Source organism: Prinia subflava, chromosome 14, assembly GCF_021018805.1.
Source record: "Prinia subflava isolate CZ2003 ecotype Zambia chromosome 14, Cam_Psub_1.2, whole genome shotgun sequence".
NCBI classification, from domain to species: Eukaryota; Metazoa; Chordata; class Aves; order Passeriformes; family Cisticolidae; genus Prinia; species Prinia subflava.
The window spans coordinates 18944849-18966687 of NC_086260.1; the positions used below are offsets into that span (position 1 = coordinate 18944849).

A 21839-nucleotide genomic window follows, 5' to 3' on the forward strand; every position below is an offset into this window, starting at 1 on the left:
CTCTGCCGTGTGCTGTTCTCTGTGCATGTCGGACTTTCTAGAGTGTCAGGAGCCAAAGAAACAAAATTGCTAAATTTTGCAATTATAATATGATTTAAGGACAACAAACAATAGCAAAATACATATTGAGACAATTGTATCCCATTACAATAGACAATACATAGAAGACTGATAAGTGAAACTTAGATCAAAACAAGAGAGAGGAAAATGTTATGCTTATTTTCTTGCTTGAAAAAAATACCTTGTTAGACCTAAATATAGTCTTGATTTCAAATCATTCAGCAAAATAAACTAGCTTGATTTCAATGCATTGAGCAAAACACCATGTTTTGTATTATGCTACATTATAGCTTATTTGCTTGTATATGTTGAATACTTCTGGGAGGAATAAAAAAATTAATTGCCAGCTTAAATCTTTTTTTGCTAAATTAATAAAGCAAGAAGCTGAATTATCTCAGTTACGGTAGTTTAAAGCAGAGCCATTCCACAAATGATGGAAATGGTTCAGATTTGTGCCCATAAGACTGAGATATGAATGTGGCCCATTTAAGGAGATATCTGAATTCTAATGACACCAAACATTTGTGAGACCTACAAGGCACATTTGTTAAATGTTCTTGGGTGCCGTAAAATGACATGTCAATATCTCTCTTAGTAAATATATATATTCTGATATATATATTTAGCCTTTTTCAATATATACATTTTTATTAATACGCTGTAGTGTAGGTTCAGGTGACTGTTTTTTACTTGCTTTTTCAAGTTTTAAAGGTGCAGGATCTGTCTCACTGTCACTGATGCCCAGGGTATATTTACCCAGACATCCAGTCCTCAGATCCATTGTAATCCCCTGGTGTTTCTTGTAGTTTATTGTGCCTTCACAGCGTTCTGGCAGCTCCCAGGACTGCTCAGACTCCAGCCCCTGGCCCTGGAAGGGGATGCTCAGTGCCAGGAGGAGAAGCACTGCCTGCACTGCTGCTGGCATCACCCAGGAGCAGCAGCAGCAGCAGCTCTGTGGCTGGAGGAGCCACTTGCTGTTGGTGAAGTGGCTGCTGGATAATAGTGGGGATGAAGCCAAAAATCTGGCTAAATTTACTCTCCAAAGGAGAACTGATACTGCACATTTAAAACAACTTTTGTGTTCTACTCTGTTGTTTTTAGCCTTACACCTAAGTGCTTGCATGGCATAGATGAATCGCTTTGTTATTGTTGTAACTATGTGCTTGAGCTTTTTCTGCAGCCTCTGTTCCTTTCAACTATGAGTCTTTCCGAATATTCTGAAGCAATTCTGTTTTAGGGTGGTGGCATGGAATTAGTGTTGCCTCTTGCCAACTTTATTCCCCTACATTTTTATTGAAATAGAGATGCATGCTTCAGAATAGCGAGCTCTGCCTGCCTAAATCAATCTGACAAAGAACCTGTACAGATTACATTCCTAGAACTAATCTCACATAGGAATTCACTCTTAACTTCAGCTTCATTTCATTGCTGAGTATAAGCTGTGTATTTATTTTCAGCTATACTAAAATTCATTGCTAATGTTTATTCTGCAAATGTAGCTCTTCAGTGTAGCTGGAAGGCTGAAAACCTGGATGTGCTCAATTGATGGGAAATAGGATGCCTTTGGCAACACAGGATAAATAGGAATATGTTGGGATGTCCTGCAGATTTATGAATTTTCAATTCCAGTTTACTTTGTTCCTCTGTGGACTTTATTATGATTTACTTTAAAAATGAAAATATTGTAAATCACCTAGAAAAAAAGGGGAATACAGCTATTTTACATTCCTATGCCATAGTGTACAGTAGAAATTAGTTTTTATGTTTAATATTCAATGGAAAATTTCCTATGAATTAACACCAGTGACAGCTGATAATAACAATTTCCCAAGAGATGGAAAATTCTCCTCAATATGAATCAACAAAACATTCAAATTCAATATGTTGAAATCACTTGCACTTAAAATTATTGAGAGGTGCAGTTTATAGTAGTTTGCTCCAGTATTACTTGTGCTGATATTACTGAGTGCTGGGTCCTTTGTGTGTCATGGCTATGTCTTCAGAACCCTTATTTGCAGAGCAGAATGAAAATAATCAGTGTAGCAGGGGTTTTTCCCCCCTTGGATTATAGATGCACTAGAGATAAACAGTTACTTCGTGGTTCTGATTAAATAGCTTTTTATTAAATAACTCTTATAACTGAGTGAGACTGTTAATAGTTAGAAACACATTTTCAGTATAGAAAGGTGAAACTGCTTTGCAAAAACATAGAATGTCATTCAAATGTCTGATGAATGAATGAGACTAGAGTAAGAGAAATACATAAAACTCACTAAAGACTCACCTGTATTCTCTAAACTTCCCGGTCTCCACCTGCAAATCCATTTAATCCTGCCTAGTACTTTTTGCCTCTTCCAAGAGCTTCCTCTTGAAATGATTCCTATCGCCATCACTAGCTGTAATCGGCGATTTGTCTGTTCTGTGGTCAGTTATGCTCAGCTACCTTCCCATGCCTGTCTCTATCTGGCTCTATGTGTGTTACTCAGAAAGCAGAGTCGAGGATGGCTCCCCTTGGCCAGGCATCAGCTCCTGTGTGCTCGTGTCTGCAGTGGCAGTGCCTGTGACACACGGGCATCATGGGGACACGGACAGACTCGGGCACGCACAGTCCAGCAAACTGGCAGTGCATTTGTGCTTGTGAAAAATTGGTGCATGTCCAGAGTGATCAGCAAGGGCCCCTCATTTGTGCCTCCTGGTGTTTCAGAGGTGTTGCCATCTCAGGCACAGTCAGTGTGGTGCAGTGTCTCAGCCTGACGTGAGCCGTGCTCTGAGTGCCGCCCATCACAGTGTTTGTTATTTCCAGTCTGTCACTTCTGTGTGCCTGTCCTTGCTGGGAGCCATTTGCTAACTCACTTCCTTGAAAGTTCTGTTCCACTACTTGAAATGAAATAGTATGGAGGATGGGGAAAGGCTTATCTGGGGAGTTAAGCCACAGCTATGTTGCAGATCTAAACTAGGGAAGGCCAGTTTATATTACATGCTATGTAAGAGATTTCATCCAATACAGTGCACCACTAGACTTCTGAAGAGCTGCAAAGGAAAATTACAGGTGAACATCAAAGCAAATGTTCACAAAAAGTTCATTAATGAGATTCATGGAGTCAATCAAAAGCTTTTTACTGGTGAGATGGAATCCATAGACTGGTGAGCCCTTCTTGTGAGCTGTTCCTGGTATTTCCTGCTAGTTCCTCCTTTCCCAGCAGGAACTGGGGGGCTCTGACTCTTGAGGAGTTGTCAGAGTGTGGCAGAGCAGGCTCTTTAATATGCTAAGATATTTCCTGCAACAGACTGGTCTCCCAACCAGTATCTTTTGAAGTAATTGTTATAACTATTTTTGATTTTGATATATTTAAAGACAAACTGCTGAGAGAAGACATTCTGGGTGCATTTTCACTGTAGTTACAGCTTGTTGTACTTTCTCACATGCATACAGTCCATTTCAACATTAATGAGAGGAGTGATTTTGCACGGTAGAGGTTTCATTTTGAGATAATTTTTATCAGAGTGGTAAAAATGGATTTAAAAGTATTGTGCATGGAATGGATTCCCCACTCTGATGAGAGCAAGTAACTAAAAGAAGAAAGTCAATTTAAATTAGAAAACCCAGTCATTACAGGTAAAAATAGTACTACAAATACTATCCTTAGTGAGACACATTTGCACATATTATTTATAAGTACACAGATGCTCTGTTTTAATAAAATGTCTTTTTAAAAATGCCCATAATTTCTAACGTAGGTGTGTTAAATGCGTAAAATGTGTCTGGGCTTGTTAGATTTTCATGCTCAGTCAGGTCATGACTGGACAGAATAACAGTTGATGCCTAAACCACACCAGCCCCTCTTTATGTGCAGCAGGAGCCAGAAATCCTCTTGCCAAAATCTGTCTCTGGATACTGAAAAACATGGGGAGACTGAACAGTGCAGCAGGAAGGGAAATGCAACTTCCTGTCAGTTAACTCTCAGGAAAAAAAGTGTGTGACAACAAAAGCAATGTTTTTGAATGGAAAACTATTTCTAGTTTTCTGGCAAGCATTAGTCACTGGGAGATCAAACTTGCCCAGCTGAATGATTGAATGGACTCATGAACAGGCCCATTCATTCTTAACCTGCTATGAACCAGGTGATTTTGGTGTCCCCACAAGGCGCCCTCCTTTGGAAACTTTCAAATTTGGATTTTGTTCACAACAGTGACTCTGTAAAAATGCTACATTTTACAGCCCTGGCTGTTTGCCTGTTGTTTCAATTGTACTAAATTCACTGATGGAAGTAATTTTCATTCATTTCAGCATTACAGAACTGACACAATACATGCACTGACAAGCAAATTTGGTTCAGCAGTGACAAAAAAAGGCAGAGTCACTCTTATGAACATCAGTGTATGTGAGACATAGTAGATTTTATTTAATCTGTTTACTCCAAGTAACTAAAGCCAGTACTTCAGCCTCTATGTATGTACAAAAAAGTTTATGGTTTTGTAGAAACCTACTTAGAAGTGCAGGAGTCTTGGTGAAGAATTGTATTTTCTTTTTTATTAGGACGAGATCACTTAATTGACTGAACCAAACCTGCTTGCAGAAACATTGCTTTTGAGCCCCTTACAGGCTCCATTGTTGTAAGCTGACAGCATAGTACCTGTTGCACCCATCACATTTTCCCCCCAAATCAGATGTGAGTGTACAGGCTATTGATAATTGTGCTGACTTGGGAGAGATCTGTCTGGTCTGTTCATTTAGATGATGAGGTAACCGTGGGGAAGTTCTATGCCACCTTCCTGATACAGGACTACTTTAGGAAATTCAAGAAACGCAAAGAACAAGGACTGGTGGGGAAACATCCTGCGAAGAACACCACGATTGCTCTGCAGGTGATTTTTTTGTTTTTAACTAACCATTCTGTGAGCTTACTTGAAATAGCAGGTAGATGAATATTGATGATTGTGCAATGCTGCCAGGAATTTTTTTAGCTGGGACACTTTTGGCCCTTATTCATCAGAAAAGTAAAAGCTAATCCTGCTATTCTGTCCATAACAAGGTAAGTACAAAAACTTAATCTCTATGGATTACTCAAACAGTAGCAATAGTTATGAAATTTCTTAGCAAATCTAGCAGATAAATCAGTCTGAAGTTGCTGATTGGATATTGAATAAATAAAGCTCTGAATTATCATTTATGTTCTTTGTTTTGTTTTAACTCTTTTCAATTTCTTGTGTACTTAAAATGCTACAAGCCAATCCTCACGGAACTTCCTACTGTGCATTACCTCATAGTAAAGAGGTTTTTATACAGTATCATTTTTCTTAATTCTCATTTTTCTTTTTCTTTTCCACTTATGATATGGTGAAATATCTACCTATTTTTTATTATTTGCAAATTCTGAATTTTGCATCCATGAATTTCTTTCATAGAAAATATTAACATAACTGCATTAATGTCACACACTTCTGTCTATCTCTTAAAACCAGCCATCACATGGAAACCAGGACAATAGATTTGGCCTTCTGTCTCTCAACAGGCCTGCAGCAAGCAGTCCATAGAGCACATGTGATCTAAAGAGCAAATTCTGACAACTTCTTTCCACTGGTACCTTTGTAGAATGAACTTTGAAACAGGCAAATGGAAAGCTGTTCTCAAATAATTCCAGACATCATACACTGCACCATTTTTATTGGATTGGGACTTTGTGAATTTCAGTTAATGATTAGCAGTTTGCTACAAACTATAAATATATTTGCTTCTGATAGTTTTTGATTCTGATGCCAAAATTTAGGAATATGTTTTGAAAATCCCTTTCTTAAAGAGAACTGTGTTAACTTGATTCAGAATCTGTTTGTTAAAAACCTATTGGTTTTGTACTTCAGTTTAGCAAAATTATCTTTGCTGTGTTAAGTGGGTTATTTATTTCATTCCCATTTCCCAAGAGTCTCTCTGCTGGCAGCTCTGACTCCTGTTGTGTTCCAAATCACCACAAGCATGAGAGATGCAACAAGCAGGGGAGGATTGACCACAATCCTTGCTATGTATTTGTGCCCACATGTCTTGCCAGGGCCATATGAACTGCATTTGCATACAGGAAAGAAGAGAAAATTATTGGTAATGGAAGTGATAAAAAGGCTGTAAACAGTTGAGAAGGCAGTGAAAGATGTTGGATTTTTAGGAAGGATTTTTCGGACTTCTTTATTGCAGAAGCATTTGAGCATAAGGAAGTCAAAGTTGGTGCTAAGCCTCAGTACTGCAGGTTTTCACTTGAGTTTTTGAAATTGCACACATAGCAATGCAGAGAGAACCACTGAGTTCTCAAATGTGAGTGTGCTCTCCTGTTTATTATCAGACTCTGCTTCCTGTTCAATGACAAAGACAGAGGGCAAGATGGAACTGGAAAGACTCAGCTCTTCCTCTCTCCTTAGGCAAATACTTTACAACTAAAAAAAATTACCATGAATCTCCACCAGACATCTGCAAAGGCATGTGGGATTTGAGATATGGAACTCTTTTTCTGATTAAAACAATGCTCCCATGGTATTAAAATGAGCTGGGCCAGTAGTTGGGAAGATTGTTGCTTTCTTTTTTCCCCATCTTTGTCTTTTCTGCTTTTGTCTTTCTAACAAATGAGTAGGAGCTCAATTTGACTGACTAAATAAAAAAGGAAATACTGTTTCAAAGTGACCTGAAAACCATGGTTGAAAAAAAAGCCCAGTCCGTCATATAAATGAATAATATAATTTTAAACTGGAAGCTGCAGCATGTCAAATTCAAAGTCATAATACTGTGTTTGTTAGAACAATTAATTATATGAGGATATAGCTTTAAAACAGAGCTGGATATCTTGCTAAAAGAGATGTTGTACTTCAACAGGGAATTGATTTCTTGTGATCAATGACCCTGAGAATAGTCCTGTGGGATGTGTTATAGGGAGTTTAATATAAATGAGAGAATCTTTTAGGCCTTAAAATGTACAAAAATTGGGTGCATCCATTTTCAGCCTCTTCATTCCAGGCTTTGTCAAAAGCTTAAATGCTTGTAAAACTTCAAAGTCTTCAAAAAAGCTTCAAAAGTCTTTGTTCTTATCAACCATTTTTGGCAGCATAATTTATGGATATATCATCCAGCTTGTGTCTGAAGTATAGAAATCATGATCCATGAAATACTATTTCAGTCCTTGGAGACCTAATGGTAACTGTTTTTCTATTTATTTTCTCAAGAATTCTAGGTAAATTAATGTTTTCATATCTCTCTGCTAAACAATTTACTAAGAAAAGCAGAATATCCAGTATCACTCTATTATTCAGTTTCTCTGGGAAGTTGTGATGATTGTTGTGTCACGATAGCAGAGGTGCTCCAGCATTAATTAATCAAGTGCTGCACATTCACTGTTGCAGCACCTGACTTTGTTACAAAGACATGAATGGAAAAGATGATGAATAACAACAGAAAAAGAATTTGCCAGCCTTCTCTCCTCTCTGGAAGGGAAAATTATCCTCAGCTATGCCTGAGTTCCTGACACTGAAATCTGACAGCAAATACATGGCTTTTATTTTTTATTTTTGGCTGTGTATACCTTTTCTATTGAGGTAGAAGGTACCTCTTCTTTAAAAAAAAAACAAAACAGCAACCTCTTGTAATCAGGGTGGGCATGTAACTTCAGCAGTAGCTTTTAAAGTTTCTCTGAAGTAGGTAAGATTTCACAGTGTCTGGTAGTCGTGATCATATCCCTGCAAACAGCCCCTGCTTTCTGAACTGCTGGAGATAGGAGCAGCAGAAGCTGCCTACATCTGGCTGTGATTTTTTGAACTCTGTCATTCAGACCCTTTCTATACTAGGAATAGCTTACTTAGAGCTTTAAATAAGATGAGGAAAATACTTTCACCAGGCTGATAAGAAAAGGCTTTCCAGCCATCTGATTCTTCTATTTGTAAAGATGAAGAGCAACTGCATTTTCATGTTCTAGTTCACATCTCTCCCCATTTCAGACCAGTTGTCCTGCTGCAAAATCCTTAAGCAAAGCAATGTCACCTGTTCCAATTTGTGTCAAAAGCCATATGAGCCATAAATGCTCTTGTACTTTCGCTGATACCTGTGACTTTCTCTTGGGGTGAATGAACTACTTAATTAGTGAAGAAGGTGGTTCCTAAGGATCTAATAAACCCTGCAGTTCCTTCATTATCTAGCCTGGCTTTCCTTATCTCCTATCTCTTGCAAGAGAGGAAGAAAACAACTTGCTATCAAGAGTTAGAGTCCCTTCCTAACCTTTGAGTGAAGCAAGAGGTGAGTTACGGTTTTATAATCCTGCTGGTTCTTACAGTTGGCCATGTCACACTTTGCTGCCTACAGAGATTAAACAACCCCTGTGAGACAGAAGGCTCCTTGTGACAGAATCCATTGTGTCTTAATTCAAAGGCCAATTATTGGGCAAAAAATTAATGGATGTTGCCATTTTCTCCGTTTTATGAGACTGAAACAGCCTTTTTATAAGCATAGATAATTTCTTTGCCCTCTTTTATTTCTCATGCTCAGGAGGCTGTTTTTTTTCTATAATTTCATTCAGTACTTTTGAAGATGCTGAAGGGAGACCTTGTAACTGTCAAATGGCCTAAGGCCCTGTTTTTCCAAGGGAATTACACTTTTTTTATTTTTCTTTTTTTTTTTTTTTATCTAGTCCTTTAGTTGTAATCTAGGATATTAAATTGGATGCCTTGCTTTTAGCTAAGACTTAAAAACATGTACTTCTTATGCTGCTGTCTCTGGTAGGATGATTTAACATGGGCAGAAAGTGATGCAGAATAATTTAAGAATTTTACATCCAAGATAAAAAACGTTTTCAGAACTGCAAAACAAAATGTCCACAATATTACAACTAGAGTTCAAGGTAATAAAAAGTAATGTTTTCAGCAAGAAAAGCACTTCCAGAAAAGGTGTAGTATGATAGACAGTGAGCTATCCACACTGTCTTTAGTTGGCTGAAGAGAATTGTGTAACACAGAGTAAAATTCTGTGAGCTCAGAAAATCCAGTGAGGCTTTCTGGTGGCCTACAGTAGTTGTTTTAATAAGTTCTATTTCACCAGGTGTGGGAAGAAATCTTCCCTTGGAAGCCACATTACTTAGCTAAAGATCTAGTCCGTGGACTCAGGAATGCGGATTGACCAAGGAGCATGTGTAAAAATACTGTTCTTAGAAGATGTTATCTTCAGACAGAAAAAACAGTGTTTAATTTCAGGGTGAATGAGCACTAGAATATACAGAATATGGGGTTTTTGTCATTAAGACATAGGCATTTTAACACATGAAACTGAAACTTGCATTCATTGCCTGAGTTTTGTTTGGTTATATGAACACAAAACTTGTTAACTGTGTCACAGGAATGTCCCTGGCAAACCCCTCATGTTTAGGGGCCAGAACCTCCACCCAATTCCAGTGAAGGAAGCAGCTTCTTCTACACTGGATTTGAGATGTGTTTGATGTGGAAGAAAAAATGGAAGTTTGGGTTGAGTTAGAAAATTAGAGCAGAGGTCACTGCAAAACTTTGTGTATGCCAGAGCATGCAGTGGGCAGGAATTCCTCTTCTTACTCCACAGCAGCTTCAGTCAGGGTGATTTTTATTCTGTAGAGCTCAGGTTTTCCTCAAGGACGTCGTATTTGCTGTTAGCCTAAGCCAGGCTGCTGTTTGGGTTCGTGTAAGAGAGGAGGCAGCAGCCTGGAAAGCGAAGAGAGAATGATTATCTGCTCATGCTGTTGAGTCAAGGAAGTCTGGCTGCCATGAAGTTTCGAATTCCTCCTCACTCAGAAAAGGCCACTTCCAATGATAACCAACTGCAGTGTGGTTAAACTTGCATATTGTCACCAAAACCATCTTCAGAGCTGCAGTAACAGCAGCCCTTGGAGCCCCACAGTTTGTCTTCTACAGACCCAGGGGAATTCACACCCTTATGAGGACAAGAGAACAAGAGGCTCTGAAATGATGGGTGAGCAGTTTGAGTCAGCTGTTTATGCCATTTTTGTGGTGTTACACATGCCCTGAGGTCACCAACAAAAAGGGCTTCCATTGCCTTTCTTGTGCTATTGACTGATACTTAAGCAGTGACAATAAATATATTTTCTGGGTCAGAAAGGGATGTCTTTGTAATGATGGAAACTTGTATTGAGCCAAACAGTGGTCACATTGCCAGTAAAATAGGTGTTAAGTGAAGCATGAACAATTTTAATTACTTTCATCTAGCACAGAGAGGGAATGAACTAATTCTACACTATTTTTTCTACGGAAAACACTTACTGTAAACTACACAATGCATCTGTATTTCATATTTATTTATGTGTAGCCCTCTTTGTTGATACACACAAATAAAAGTTAAAGGATATTTTCTTTCACATCCCAGGTGCACAAAAGCACTGATTTATTGACCTGAGTCTGATTTTGGAAACATGTTTCAGATTAAACTAATTATGCTTTTTTTCTCCCTGCAAATGTTACAGCTACTATTAACCCTGCAGTAAAGAGTAATAGAAAAAGGGAAAAGCCAAACCCTCTGGTAGGCGTCAGCGGAGGGGTTAATTTGTTGCTCAAGTTCCATGTAATTGTGCTGGCATGTTCCTGTGGTGTTCACAGCAGGGCTCAGTGCTGGCAGCCCGGGCTGGCTGGGAGCTCAGGGAGCTGCAGCGCGCTGGGAGCAGGGCTCTGCCAGGATGGACAACTCTGGGCAATCAAGACTTGACTACTTTGTCTCTTATGTCCACTGCTATAGTGTAGGTTATTCAGCTGTTCTTCTGCATGCTTATTTCCTTTTTAAAGTAGTTCTGTCATTGTATTCTGTTCATACTAACCTCAGTTTATTTTTATGTTAAGGTGTCAGTGTGGCTCTGAGGTTTTTTACTCTTTGTAGTTTTCTTTGCTCTAAAATAAGCAGACAGTAAAAACATGTCCTTTGCCTATAAATCTAATGGTTTAGAGGAACGTTTTTAGAGTCATAGGCTTCCAGGATTGTGAAGCTCTGAAAAATCCAAGTATTTAGAATTAATGTTTTTGCTTTATTCCAGTTCATGTGAGTTTATATAGCAATTTATAGCAATTTACATAAATATACATCATTGTTCTAAAGTCTGTGAAGCAAAGCTTGCTAGTGTCTTCCAGTTCCTGGTATCACTCTAAGATGCTTCAAAAGAGGGACTACTGGTATTTTACTGACTGGAAACAGTATAGGTGACAATGACATTCTTTAAATAAGGGTAGTGTGCTTGCACTTTTAAAACTAAGCTTAAACTGCATCTATATGTAGGTTGGACCATGCCTTAAAATGGTTGTAGACTGAATTTAGGTACAGGGAAAATGATCTTTTTGTACTTCCAGTATTTATATTTATTTGAGCTTTTCACTGAAAGTCGTGACTGGAGTCTTGCATCATACACAGATTTCTTAATATAAGACATATATTTTAAATGGTGTTACTCTTTTATGCATACTGTAGGAAGTTGATTTAAAACCTGTTTGGCATTTGTTAAAAGCAGTCATTTCAAAACGTTTACATGTTTAACTTCAAAATGTTTTGATGTTTTGATGCCTTTCAAGCCTCTTAAGGCATATCTCTAAATAACCTGTCTAGGGGTACAGTTATTGTACTTTTCTCACTGAGGATGAGGGACTCCTATGTTTGTTATTTCTGCTTTTGAAAACACATCTGTATCATCTCGATGGTGTGTCAGAGACAGGGGCAGGCATCAGTCATTGTCTCTTGAGATGCTATTTAGGACCCAGCATTGGTGTATCTGTCTTGTGCCATCCAGAAAACATTGCAGGTGCTGTTGTGCCTCCAGAGCACAGCTGCACAGAATTACCATGTTCATCTGAAGTCATTCTGGGCATTTATGGGAAAGCCTAATTAAAGACATGCTTGGGTTCCTCATGTAATTATGTTGTTCAGAGCTCTGTGTCACTGCTTTGCTAAATAACCTTTGGACTGATACTTCTAATCTTTCTCTTATCTACAAGGAAAAAAGGTGAAGCAAGGAAAGAATCAAAAATTAAATTTTGGATAAACAATGTGTCTGAACAAGAAATAACTTCTTTTGCAAACTTCTAGTGAAATCTGTAGAATAGAGTTGAGCCATGCTCAAGGAATGTGACACATCTTGAATCTCTGTATATAATGAAAGTCTTATGAAGTTCTACTTAGGGTAATAATCAACCCCTAAGAACTTTAGCAGTCTTAATGAAAAAGAAACAAGCACACCTCTAACAAGGCTAGACAATTCACTATTGGCTCTCTCTTTTGAAAAGCCACATCTGCTCAGCTTTTGTTTTTATCTCTGATTTAAGTGTAGCAGGTTTTAGAATCTCACAAATGGAGGACATGGAGTGCTACCGTTGCTCTGTTGTGTGTTATATTGTCACCAGGGTTCTTGCTGGGTAGACTAAAATGTGCAATATTATGTACAGAATGTGTATCTGGAGAACCCTTCTCTGTAAACTAAAGAAGAGATGTGAGGAAGATTGGTTTGATATTTGTTTGCGCTCTTTTGTTTAAGAGATCTTTGGTTTTGAAGCGCTTGAAGGTAAAGTCAAACGTTTGATCAGTCCATGCTGCCTCTTCAGTCTTTGCAGAAGACATTAAGTGTGGTTCAAAGACGAGTTTTTCCTACTGACATAAAAGTGCTAATTCCTGTGTTTTTATGTCAGTCCCACTTCAGTGTTAGCTGGCTGATCTAATGAATAATTGTCTTATCAGTAAGAGCTCAGCATGAGCATTTGTATCATTATGTTATGCTCCCCGTCATGAAAAAGTTTCTTACATTACTTAGAATGCTGTTGGATTGCACCAGGTAAAATGAGACAATAAATGGGAGTAGTCATTTTAAGGAGAGAGTTCACAAAATTGTTGTAGGTCATTCATTAGAGCAAATAAACTGAGGAATATTTTAGACTGGTGTTGCTTGAAAGATTCAGTGCTGGCTGTGAGTGAATAAATCTGCCAGGTTTAGTGTAATGAACATATACCTGGTGATCCAGGCTTCTTTCTTCTGCCGCTGACTCTGTAAATGCAAGATGTCTGTTACTTGGAAATGAGTATTACTGGAGAGAAATGAGATGAGATGAGATGAGATGAGATGATAAAGGCTGCCTGCTTTCTCTTGAGTATATGAGGGGTAATTCACCAAGAAGTAAGCCAGAAGGCAGTTGGAAATGTAATCAAAATTAAATTACTATTCACTGTGTTGCTATCAAACACGTGGCTTTTCTCAGCTTCCAGGCATATATTTGTGGGCTTTGTCACAATTTGGCAGACAGGAGTATGAGCTGGTAGATTTTGTCAGAGTTAAATTTTGTCTGTTGCTGCTCTCTGACAGTGCTGTGTTCAGAGCAGTGCTCAGCTTGAAGGCAGCCTGGGCTGGCTGAAAACTCAGAGCCTTTGTGCAGTTGTAGAGCAGCACACTCAGCCAGAGCTGAGAGAGGGGCTCCTCGAGCATGAATAACTCTGGACAATCAGGACTTTGCTGTGTCTCTTGTGTTCAGTGCTGTAGGGTAGATCTAGTCAGGTATTTTTCTGGATGCTGATTTCCTTATTTAAGCAGTTTTCAAATTGTATTCTGTTCATACTAAGCTCAGGGGTTTTTTTATGCTAAAGTGCCTCTTGAGGTCTTTTGCTCTTTTTAGTTCTTTTTGCTCTAAATTCAGCAGGTAGTGAGTATGAACTGCAAGTGGCTCTTCTAGCTTATGGTCAAATAACCAAGATATAATAGCAGTCCTCTAGTAAATAAATACTGCCTTTGTCTCTGCTAAATAATTAGAAACCTCTGGTCTTCCACTTGAATATCTGTACCTTAAAGAGTTAATTTTGCTTCCCTTTAGCACCTTGCAAAATGATGACATTAGCAACCTTGCTGAGGTTTTGACTGTGCAATTAGCATAAGAAGTGGGAGAAAGCACAATGTATTCATGGAACGAGTATTGTATATTAACTCACTAGTAAATGATTTTAGAGCCTTGTTCAATTATAGCATAACTCTCAAAGTTCATCCCTGAGGAAGAAAACTGAATTGCCAAATAGGTGTAGATAATGTGATTAGTCAGGCACCTTTTTCAAGAAGGTGAATACTGCAGGGAGTGAAACCTGAAGTGGAGCCTGTAGTAAATCTTCACTATTGAGGTTCTAAGCTTTTTGGTTCATCCCTTTCCAGGTTCTGATTGCCCACACTGCATAAATGCCATTTTTCTCAGCAAAGCAGCTGTTTCTGTTTTGAGCAGAAGTTGTGAGTGTATTCCTGGGAATGTGTGAGGAAACAGCATGAATGAGCCCAAGCCATGTTTGGGGTCCTCCAGGGTCTCCCAGCTCCTTCTACAGCTCTGAAACACACAAAATTCTCTACACATCCTCCAGCTACCCCAGGGCAAGTAACATGGAATGTCAGTGTTGTGCTGGGACAGCCCTCACATTTCCTTCAAAAATGCTAGAAAAGAATAAATCATGTTTTTAAAATCATAATCAAAAATGTTATGTGGGATTTTTAGTGGTGTAAGTACAGTGGTAATGAAGGGTTAAATGCACACATCTTGGATTTTTTCTGAACCTCAGGAGATATAAGAAGTTGCTGGAAAGAACAAGATTGTGTTTCTTGCTTTGGTCCATAACAACCAGAGTCAAATCAGGAAAAATGTGTCCTTTTAGAAGTAAGACCTGTACAAAGCATTGAGTTCTTGGCATGGAGTATGACAGCTCTTTCCTCCCTGATGTGCAGGTCTGTCCTGGATGGTTTCAGCATTATCCCTTTTCCTAAATGTTGCTTGTGGTAGCAAACTTGAAAGGAGTATGAACACTGTATGTAGTATGTACACTGAGCCTCTGCTGCTGTATCTCAATGGTTTTCTGTCCTAATCTAAAGCTTTAAATCAAATATCTGCAAATCATAGTGCAGTGCAGATGAGCTGGAATTATTTCACCGCTTTCTTTTCCATCTGAGCTCTGCTGAAATTGCTGCTGCTATAGCAAAGATCTTGTGTTTCCTCTGTTGACACAGGCTGCAAACATGTTTTGAACATTAAATATACATCTCATTGAAATGCATTATTATAGTTCTTGCTGATTACTGATACCTTTTAATAAGATTTATTTTTCTTCTATAGGGGTCCATAAACATCAGTGGTATTTTAGGCAGTATCTACACTGTGCTAATAAAGACATGATCACCTCAGCAGGGTGGTACTGGAATATATAAACCTTTTGTTAATAACAGTAAAGGAACTTACAGCAGAATGCATCCTCTGTGGATGTCAGTATACAAAAACTGTGAATTGTCCTTTAAAATAAATTTAACACCTGTAATTAAAGAGCAAAAAAGAATTTGCATTCCTAATGTATTATGGTATTGTCATTGATTTAGGCAGGACTAAGGACACTTCATGATATTGGCCCAGAAATACGCCGAGCTATATCCTGTGACTTGCAAGATGATGAACCAGAGGAAAACAATCCAGAGGAGGAGGAAGAAGTTTATAAAGTAATGTCAGAACCCAGCCATGTGAATTGTTTTTTGTATAATATGAGAGTAAAGAATGACCCTATCCTTGAATATGAAAGAATATAATAGTAGAAATGCTTTTAAACCCCTCAAATTAGAAAATATAAATATTTTATAAAGAAGTGTATTTCATATATAAAGCTATAAAAATGGGTTTTTGTCTAATATGAGAGTAAAGAATGACCTTATCCTTTAATATGAAATTATAATAGCAGTAATACTTTTAAACCCCTGAAATTATAAAATATAAATATTTTATAAATAAGTATATTTTATGTATAAATCTATAAAAATGATAGTACCAGGGCACTTGCATTTCTTCATAAATTAAGGAAGCAGTTCCTGCAGGTTCTCCTGCCCCTAATTCTTTCTCATTAATTTTTATTTTTTCTTAAGCAAATCCTATCAAAAGGTATGGACCTTGCCATTCAAATTTTGGTAGTGGCAAGGTAGAAACTGGTTTCAGCCTCTGCAGTGGTAGATAGGAAGAAGAGAACAAAAGTCTGTGCAAGCAAACCACAACAGACACAGAGCTGCATATTTTAAAATGAGTGCATGGGGTTACACAGAGGTCAACTAAATATAAATGCCATTTCCAATCTCATGATGAATATCAATAGGAATCGATCAGAAGAAAGATTAGGTTTCCTCTTTATGCTATTTAGTCCTAAATGGTGAACATGTAAACTTGGTGTTATAAGCAGAGGCAGTCTGCAAACCATTTGTCAGCCAGCAAGAAAACTCTTTTTTCCCAAGCATTTCAGAAGAAGCAGATGTAAAATCATGCTTCTGCAGGAATTACAGCAGAAGCCCCATAGCTTGCTCCTGTCCTCTGCAAAAAGGAGGATGTGGCACTGGAGACAGTGCCTCAGCTGCCATCAGTAGATGCATTTCTCTGCCAACCATCATTACCTCCTGTCTTCTCTAGATTGAGCTGCAACTCAGACTGCTGTCATCCAGGACCCACACCTGGCTAGACAGGGAGGCTCCCTAACCTGGGTCAGGTGTCCAGAGAGCTGCATGTCACAGTCATAGCTTAGCACCTCATCCTCTCTTTCACCATCCATTACACTCCCAGGGCTGATAAACAGAAACTACTCTTTCTTGTACGTCTGTGAGAAGAAAGAATGGAAGCACTGGAGCTGAATGTTCCCTCCCTGGGATTTGCTTGCAAGCTGTTGCATGGCACTCCATCCTGTCTGAGTGACGCCTGCTGCAAGCAGGGAGAGCAGCAGAGAACTCCACCAAAGCGTTCCCCAAAATTAAGCAAACATGTCTCTTTCTGAGGAAGCTGCTGCATGTTCATGTATGGGAATCTAGGTTTCTCCTGCCTAATAAAGTGTGGAGAAAGCTGGCTATGTCACTTTTAGTTGTGTGGAAAAGAATAATGATCACAGCATACTGTTGATTTGACTCTGAAATACGATATTGTCATCACCACAATCACATGTCTGTCACTTCAGGAGATCCCATCTGAAGCATCATAAAACTAGAAAGAAAAATCACAGGTTACTTGAATTGCTACTTTTCTATGCATGTAGGAGAGAAAAGTAAGTTGTCACTGTCAAGAGTATGTTGTGTTAAGGTATCTGATATAATTTTTTCTTTCTCTTCCCCTAAAACAGAGGAATGGTGCCCTCTTTGGCAACCACATAAACCACATTAGCAGTGACAGACGAGATTCATTTCAGCAAATCAACACCACACACCGTCCCTTACACGTCCAGCGGCCTTCAATCCCCTCTGCGAGTGATACTGAGAAAAACATGTATCATCAGGCAGGAAACTCTGTGTACCACAACCATCACAATCACAACTCGGTAGGAAAGCACGTTCCAAACTCAACAAATGCCAATCTCAATAATGCCAACGTGTCCAAAGTCCATGGAAAACACACAGGTTTTGGAAATCGTGAGCACAGATCTGAAAACAGATACCACTCCCACTCCAGGACTGACCACGAGAAGCGTAGAAGGCCAAGCAGTAGGAGGTAAACCTAAATATGTCTTTGTTTTCAAATAAATTTATAAATACACTATAGGAAAGTTAAGCCAAGTGGAATCAATTTGCATCTTCATTTCTGTTGCCTACCGATGTATGAGCTGTGTTTAATATCTAGCTCTGATGAATGGGAAATGCATAAAGCTTCACTGGGGTTTGAAGGTGTAAAAACTTTCTTTAAAGTGAAATCATTAGTTATAGCACAGACATTGTAATCACCAAAGAATTTCTCTGGATGACTTGTTCTTAAAATATTTTTCTCATTTGCATGGCCTACCTGGATAGAACACGCTACTATGAAACATATATTAGGTGAGTTGATATTGTTCTGACATAATTGAAGAGGACAGGGAGGAGTTGTGTTTGTTGTGTGGTGGGTGGTGTTTTGTTTTGTTTTGGTTTTTTTTGTCTCCTTTCCTGTTTCTTTTCTAAATGAACTGTATAACAATGCATATGGCCGGTAACTTAAGTGACAATTTTAAAGTCAATTTTTATACTGTTCTAACAGGACAAACTTTTGCTAAAGTTCAAAATTATTCAAGCCCTTTTGAAAGTCCAGGCAGGTTTCTGCAGTTTTCAACAGGCTAAAGATCACACCTGATTGTAGCCCTTGTTAAAAATTGACTCCCCAAGACTGGAAAAACCACTGGTGTTAGCTTTGATAAATGTTAATGTGTACAGTTCCTTTTATAGTGGACCCAAAATATTTCCTGGTCTTTTGTCTGAATATTTTCTAAGACAGTTCTTAAAATATGGGATCTATTGCTTTAATTGGTAAATGGATGTTCAGTGGTGGTTTTAATGTCTAGATTTACATATCCATTTCAGATTTCTTTTTGAATACCTCAGTGAGAACTTGTCAATATATAAGCCTTTTGGCAAACTCCAGGCATTGGAGAGAGGCTGTGCTTTTCCAAATGACAGTGTATATCATATGAAAATGTCTTGAATGTGTTTGATTTCACTAAGCATCCTTTTATGGTTTTTCTCTTGTACCACAAGGAAATACAGGAAGGCCATCTTTAAGGAACAGATCCATCATTCGTGTTCTGAACTGCACTGCTCTGCACTAACACCACCGTCTGCACTAGAGAGTTGTTAATGCTTGTCTTTTTCTTTTCCTCTTTGAAGCACGTTAAAAGAACTGTGTATGCAATAAACAATAGAGATATAGATATAGATATATAGTGATATAAATAGGAAAAAAGAATCACAATTTGGTTGCTCCTTACAGATCTGACACTGGTGATGGGCGCCGACCTACCATTCGCAGGGAAGAACATGAAGTGCAAGACTATTGCAATGATGATCATTATTTGGCAGAGCAGGAGTATTACAGTGGAGAAGAATATTATGAGGATGACAGTATGTTGTCAGGAAACAGGTGAGGTTATTTGTTAAATAAAATGTTGTTAAATAAAAATATTTTTAAAATAAAATAGCATGCAAAAATATTTCAACATTTTAGGTACATAGGTGTAAAGGCTTCACAAAGCACACTCACACTGCAAATTCTCTAATGAAATTAATACTCCACAACTGCTGAAATGGGAAATGATGAGCAGGAAAGGAGAGTATTCCAAAGATGGAATGTTTTCCTTCTACTGAGTACATTCAGTAGCATCTCAAAAATAATCTCCACTTGTCGTTCCTGTTCACGGATGGCACGAGAATAACGACACGACTCTCAGCTTACAGCAAATGAGAGCAATCTCTATTCTTCTAAATCCTCTTTTTATACAGTACTTTGGTACAATGAATATGATTGGTCATTCAGAGCCTACACCTCTTTGTAAATATCCTTGCCAGTAAACAAATTAGAAAAACACCACCTGTTAATGGTTTTTCACCTCGCAAGGATTGTTTGGGTTCTTCTTTAGGATTTGCCCAGGCCAGAATGAGAGAGTTGCTCACAGACTCCAGTAGTGCCTGAAGCCTAAAATCTGTCCACTGTCAGTACTCACAACTTCTGCCCATTTTTTTTAATTTTCAAGTCCAGCCCAGAAGTAGAAGAATTTATTGCCATTTTATCTTAGATCCATAAGTGCATATGCTCAAGTGCCAGACGTGCTTAATTCTCCTCCTTCTTCTCCTGCTATATGGACTACATTTAACGTCTGAATTCTGCCAAGATTGGCACCCAGATCTGCATTGCCTTTGTTTGGATAAAAGCTGAGATTTGCATGAAAGCTGAATTTTACAGAATTCTTAGATAACTATTCTTTTTGTATGATAGTTAGCACCAAGTAACACCCTTTCACGATCTGATTTCAAACATGAGAACATCCAGAATGTAAGAGGCTTAAATCCATTCTGTGCTTCTGTGCTCCTGCACCTTACCCAGGTTCTCAAGAGAGCATGGCAGGAGTAGAAGAGAGTATTTATTTTTTTAAGCAGTGTGACTGAGGTCTTACCTTTTTGCCTGTACTGGTAAGAATAAATTCATTGAAAATACAACTTGACTAAAAATTTAACTTAATAATTGACCATGTAACTGTACTAGTACAAAAGTATATGCCCTATCTCAAAATCCTACAGAAACTGGATTTTAAATCTGAGTTGTGCAATTACAGAATGCAGTGTTCGATTATCTTGCTGGAGAAAGAGTAGGCTTGCAAATCTTTTGGAGGGAAGCTAATTTGGTAACTGTTTACAAAAACTCACTGAAAGAATATTTTCTTTATTGTTTTTTAATGCAGACATAGATGTGATTACCACTGTAGATATCACTGCCATGACTCAGATTTTGAGAGACCAAAAGGTTACCATCACCCACATGGTTTTTTTGAGGAAGATGATTCACAGATGTGTTATGATACAAAAAGATCTCCTAGGAGACGGCTGCTACCTCCAACACCACCACGTAAGTACATTAAGGACAATTTGTTTGCAAATCTGAAATCATTCCAATGCATTCAGACAGATTCCAGTTTTAAAAGGCTTTTTTAAAAAAAATTGGATTTTAAGCATCTTATTTCAGATTGACATTGGTGCTTTATTCTGCTATCTCAGGAATAATGCTCTCTGTGTTTCTTCTGAGGGAGAAGATGTTTAAATTTATAGATAGAATTAGTATTGTCAACTGATGTTTTTTTCCTGTTTCTTCAATTTTGATTTCTTCTCATCCTTATATCTCTATCCCTTGGTTTTTCCTTATCTCAAGGACAATAATCTGCAAGATGTCATTGTTCTTGTCTCGCAATTCTGTCTTTGTATGTACCAGGCTGTACTGCAGAGATCAGCAGTGCCTATCCTCTGGTGAACTAGGCACACACTCAAAATTCTTGGGTTTGGTGTTTGACCTCTGACACTTCACAGAGAGGAAGAACTTGGGGTGGCACTAGAAGATCAAAAGCAACCACTTTTCAAGGCTTTTTCTTGTCTCAGAGATTCTCAAGTGTATTGAGATAATTTTATACCTGAGGTACAGTTTTAGACTGTTTAAAGCTACAGAGAGCTGTGGTCAAAGGCAGCAGCAAAATATTTTTTTTTATAATAAAGGTAGTATTTTCCAGCATACTGCCAGTATTGGATCCACACTCAACTCCTTATGACAAGGCTGGCATGCTCTCTGCTCTTTGGCTTTCTGCCCTCAAGGGGCACAGGGGCAGAATGAGTCTTGCACCACAGAAAGTAAATAACTCAGCTGAACAATAGTGAAGGGTACAGAAAGCTGCTTTAGTAGCAGAAGGGAGACAGATCAGATGAAGGAGACACTGTGAAAGGAGACCCCTGTACATCTTTCTACAAGCTTTTCTGATTGCAGAGGAATTTTAATCCAAAGAGAAAGATGCTTTGTATATCTATTCCACAGATTGCAGGAGAAAAACTCTCATATAAACATTGTCCTGGGTCTTCCCATGAAAGTGTTTCAAGTGGAGAGTTGAAGGTTTCCTCTAACTGCATTCTTGGAGATAAAGTTTTAATGACAGTGTTTGGCAGTAATTTATTTAGAGGAAGTTATGCTTTTTATCTCATCTACAGAGGACTAGGTTAAGGTACTAGATAAGAGTATTTGATATCCTAGGATAAGAGGGCCTAGTTCTGATCAAAGTTGCATAAGGGTAATTTAGGAAGTCCTTGACTTTAACCAATGTAGTGTCATAAAACCAATCAGTGTCAGACCTCCTGTCATAACCATTTATTTAATATTCCAGAAAAGATTTGAGAGACTTTAACAGCTCAGTATCTGGGCAGATTTTAAGAGAATCTCAAATCTATTATTTGTAACTAGTGTATGGGCTGTTTGGCCTGAGGAAGCCTTGATTGTCTCACATA

At 38.3% G+C, this 21839-nt stretch overlaps 1 protein-coding gene across 5 annotated transcripts in view; it reads left to right on the plus strand.

Moving 5' to 3' along the window:
• The window catches only part of CACNA1D (calcium voltage-gated channel subunit alpha1 D), a 175625-nt gene that overhangs the window by 148160 nt on the left and 5626 nt on the right, over positions 1–21839 (plus strand). For 4 of the 5 annotated variants that reach the window (XM_063412060.1, XM_063412064.1, XM_063412062.1 and 1 more), the window contains 6 exons: positions 4796–4926; positions 15423–15539; positions 17186–17550; positions 17847–17873; positions 18796–18945; positions 20261–20424. In XM_063412060.1, the coding sequence (XP_063268130.1) occupies positions 4796–4926; positions 15423–15539; positions 17186–17550; positions 17847–17873; positions 18796–18945; positions 20261–20424 (954 nt within the window). Of the gene's footprint in view, positions 1–4795; positions 4927–15422; positions 15540–16488; positions 16560–17185; positions 17551–17846; positions 17874–18795; positions 18946–20260; positions 20425–21839 lie in introns of those variants that run through there. The other variant, XM_063412063.1, reaches the window with a different exon arrangement.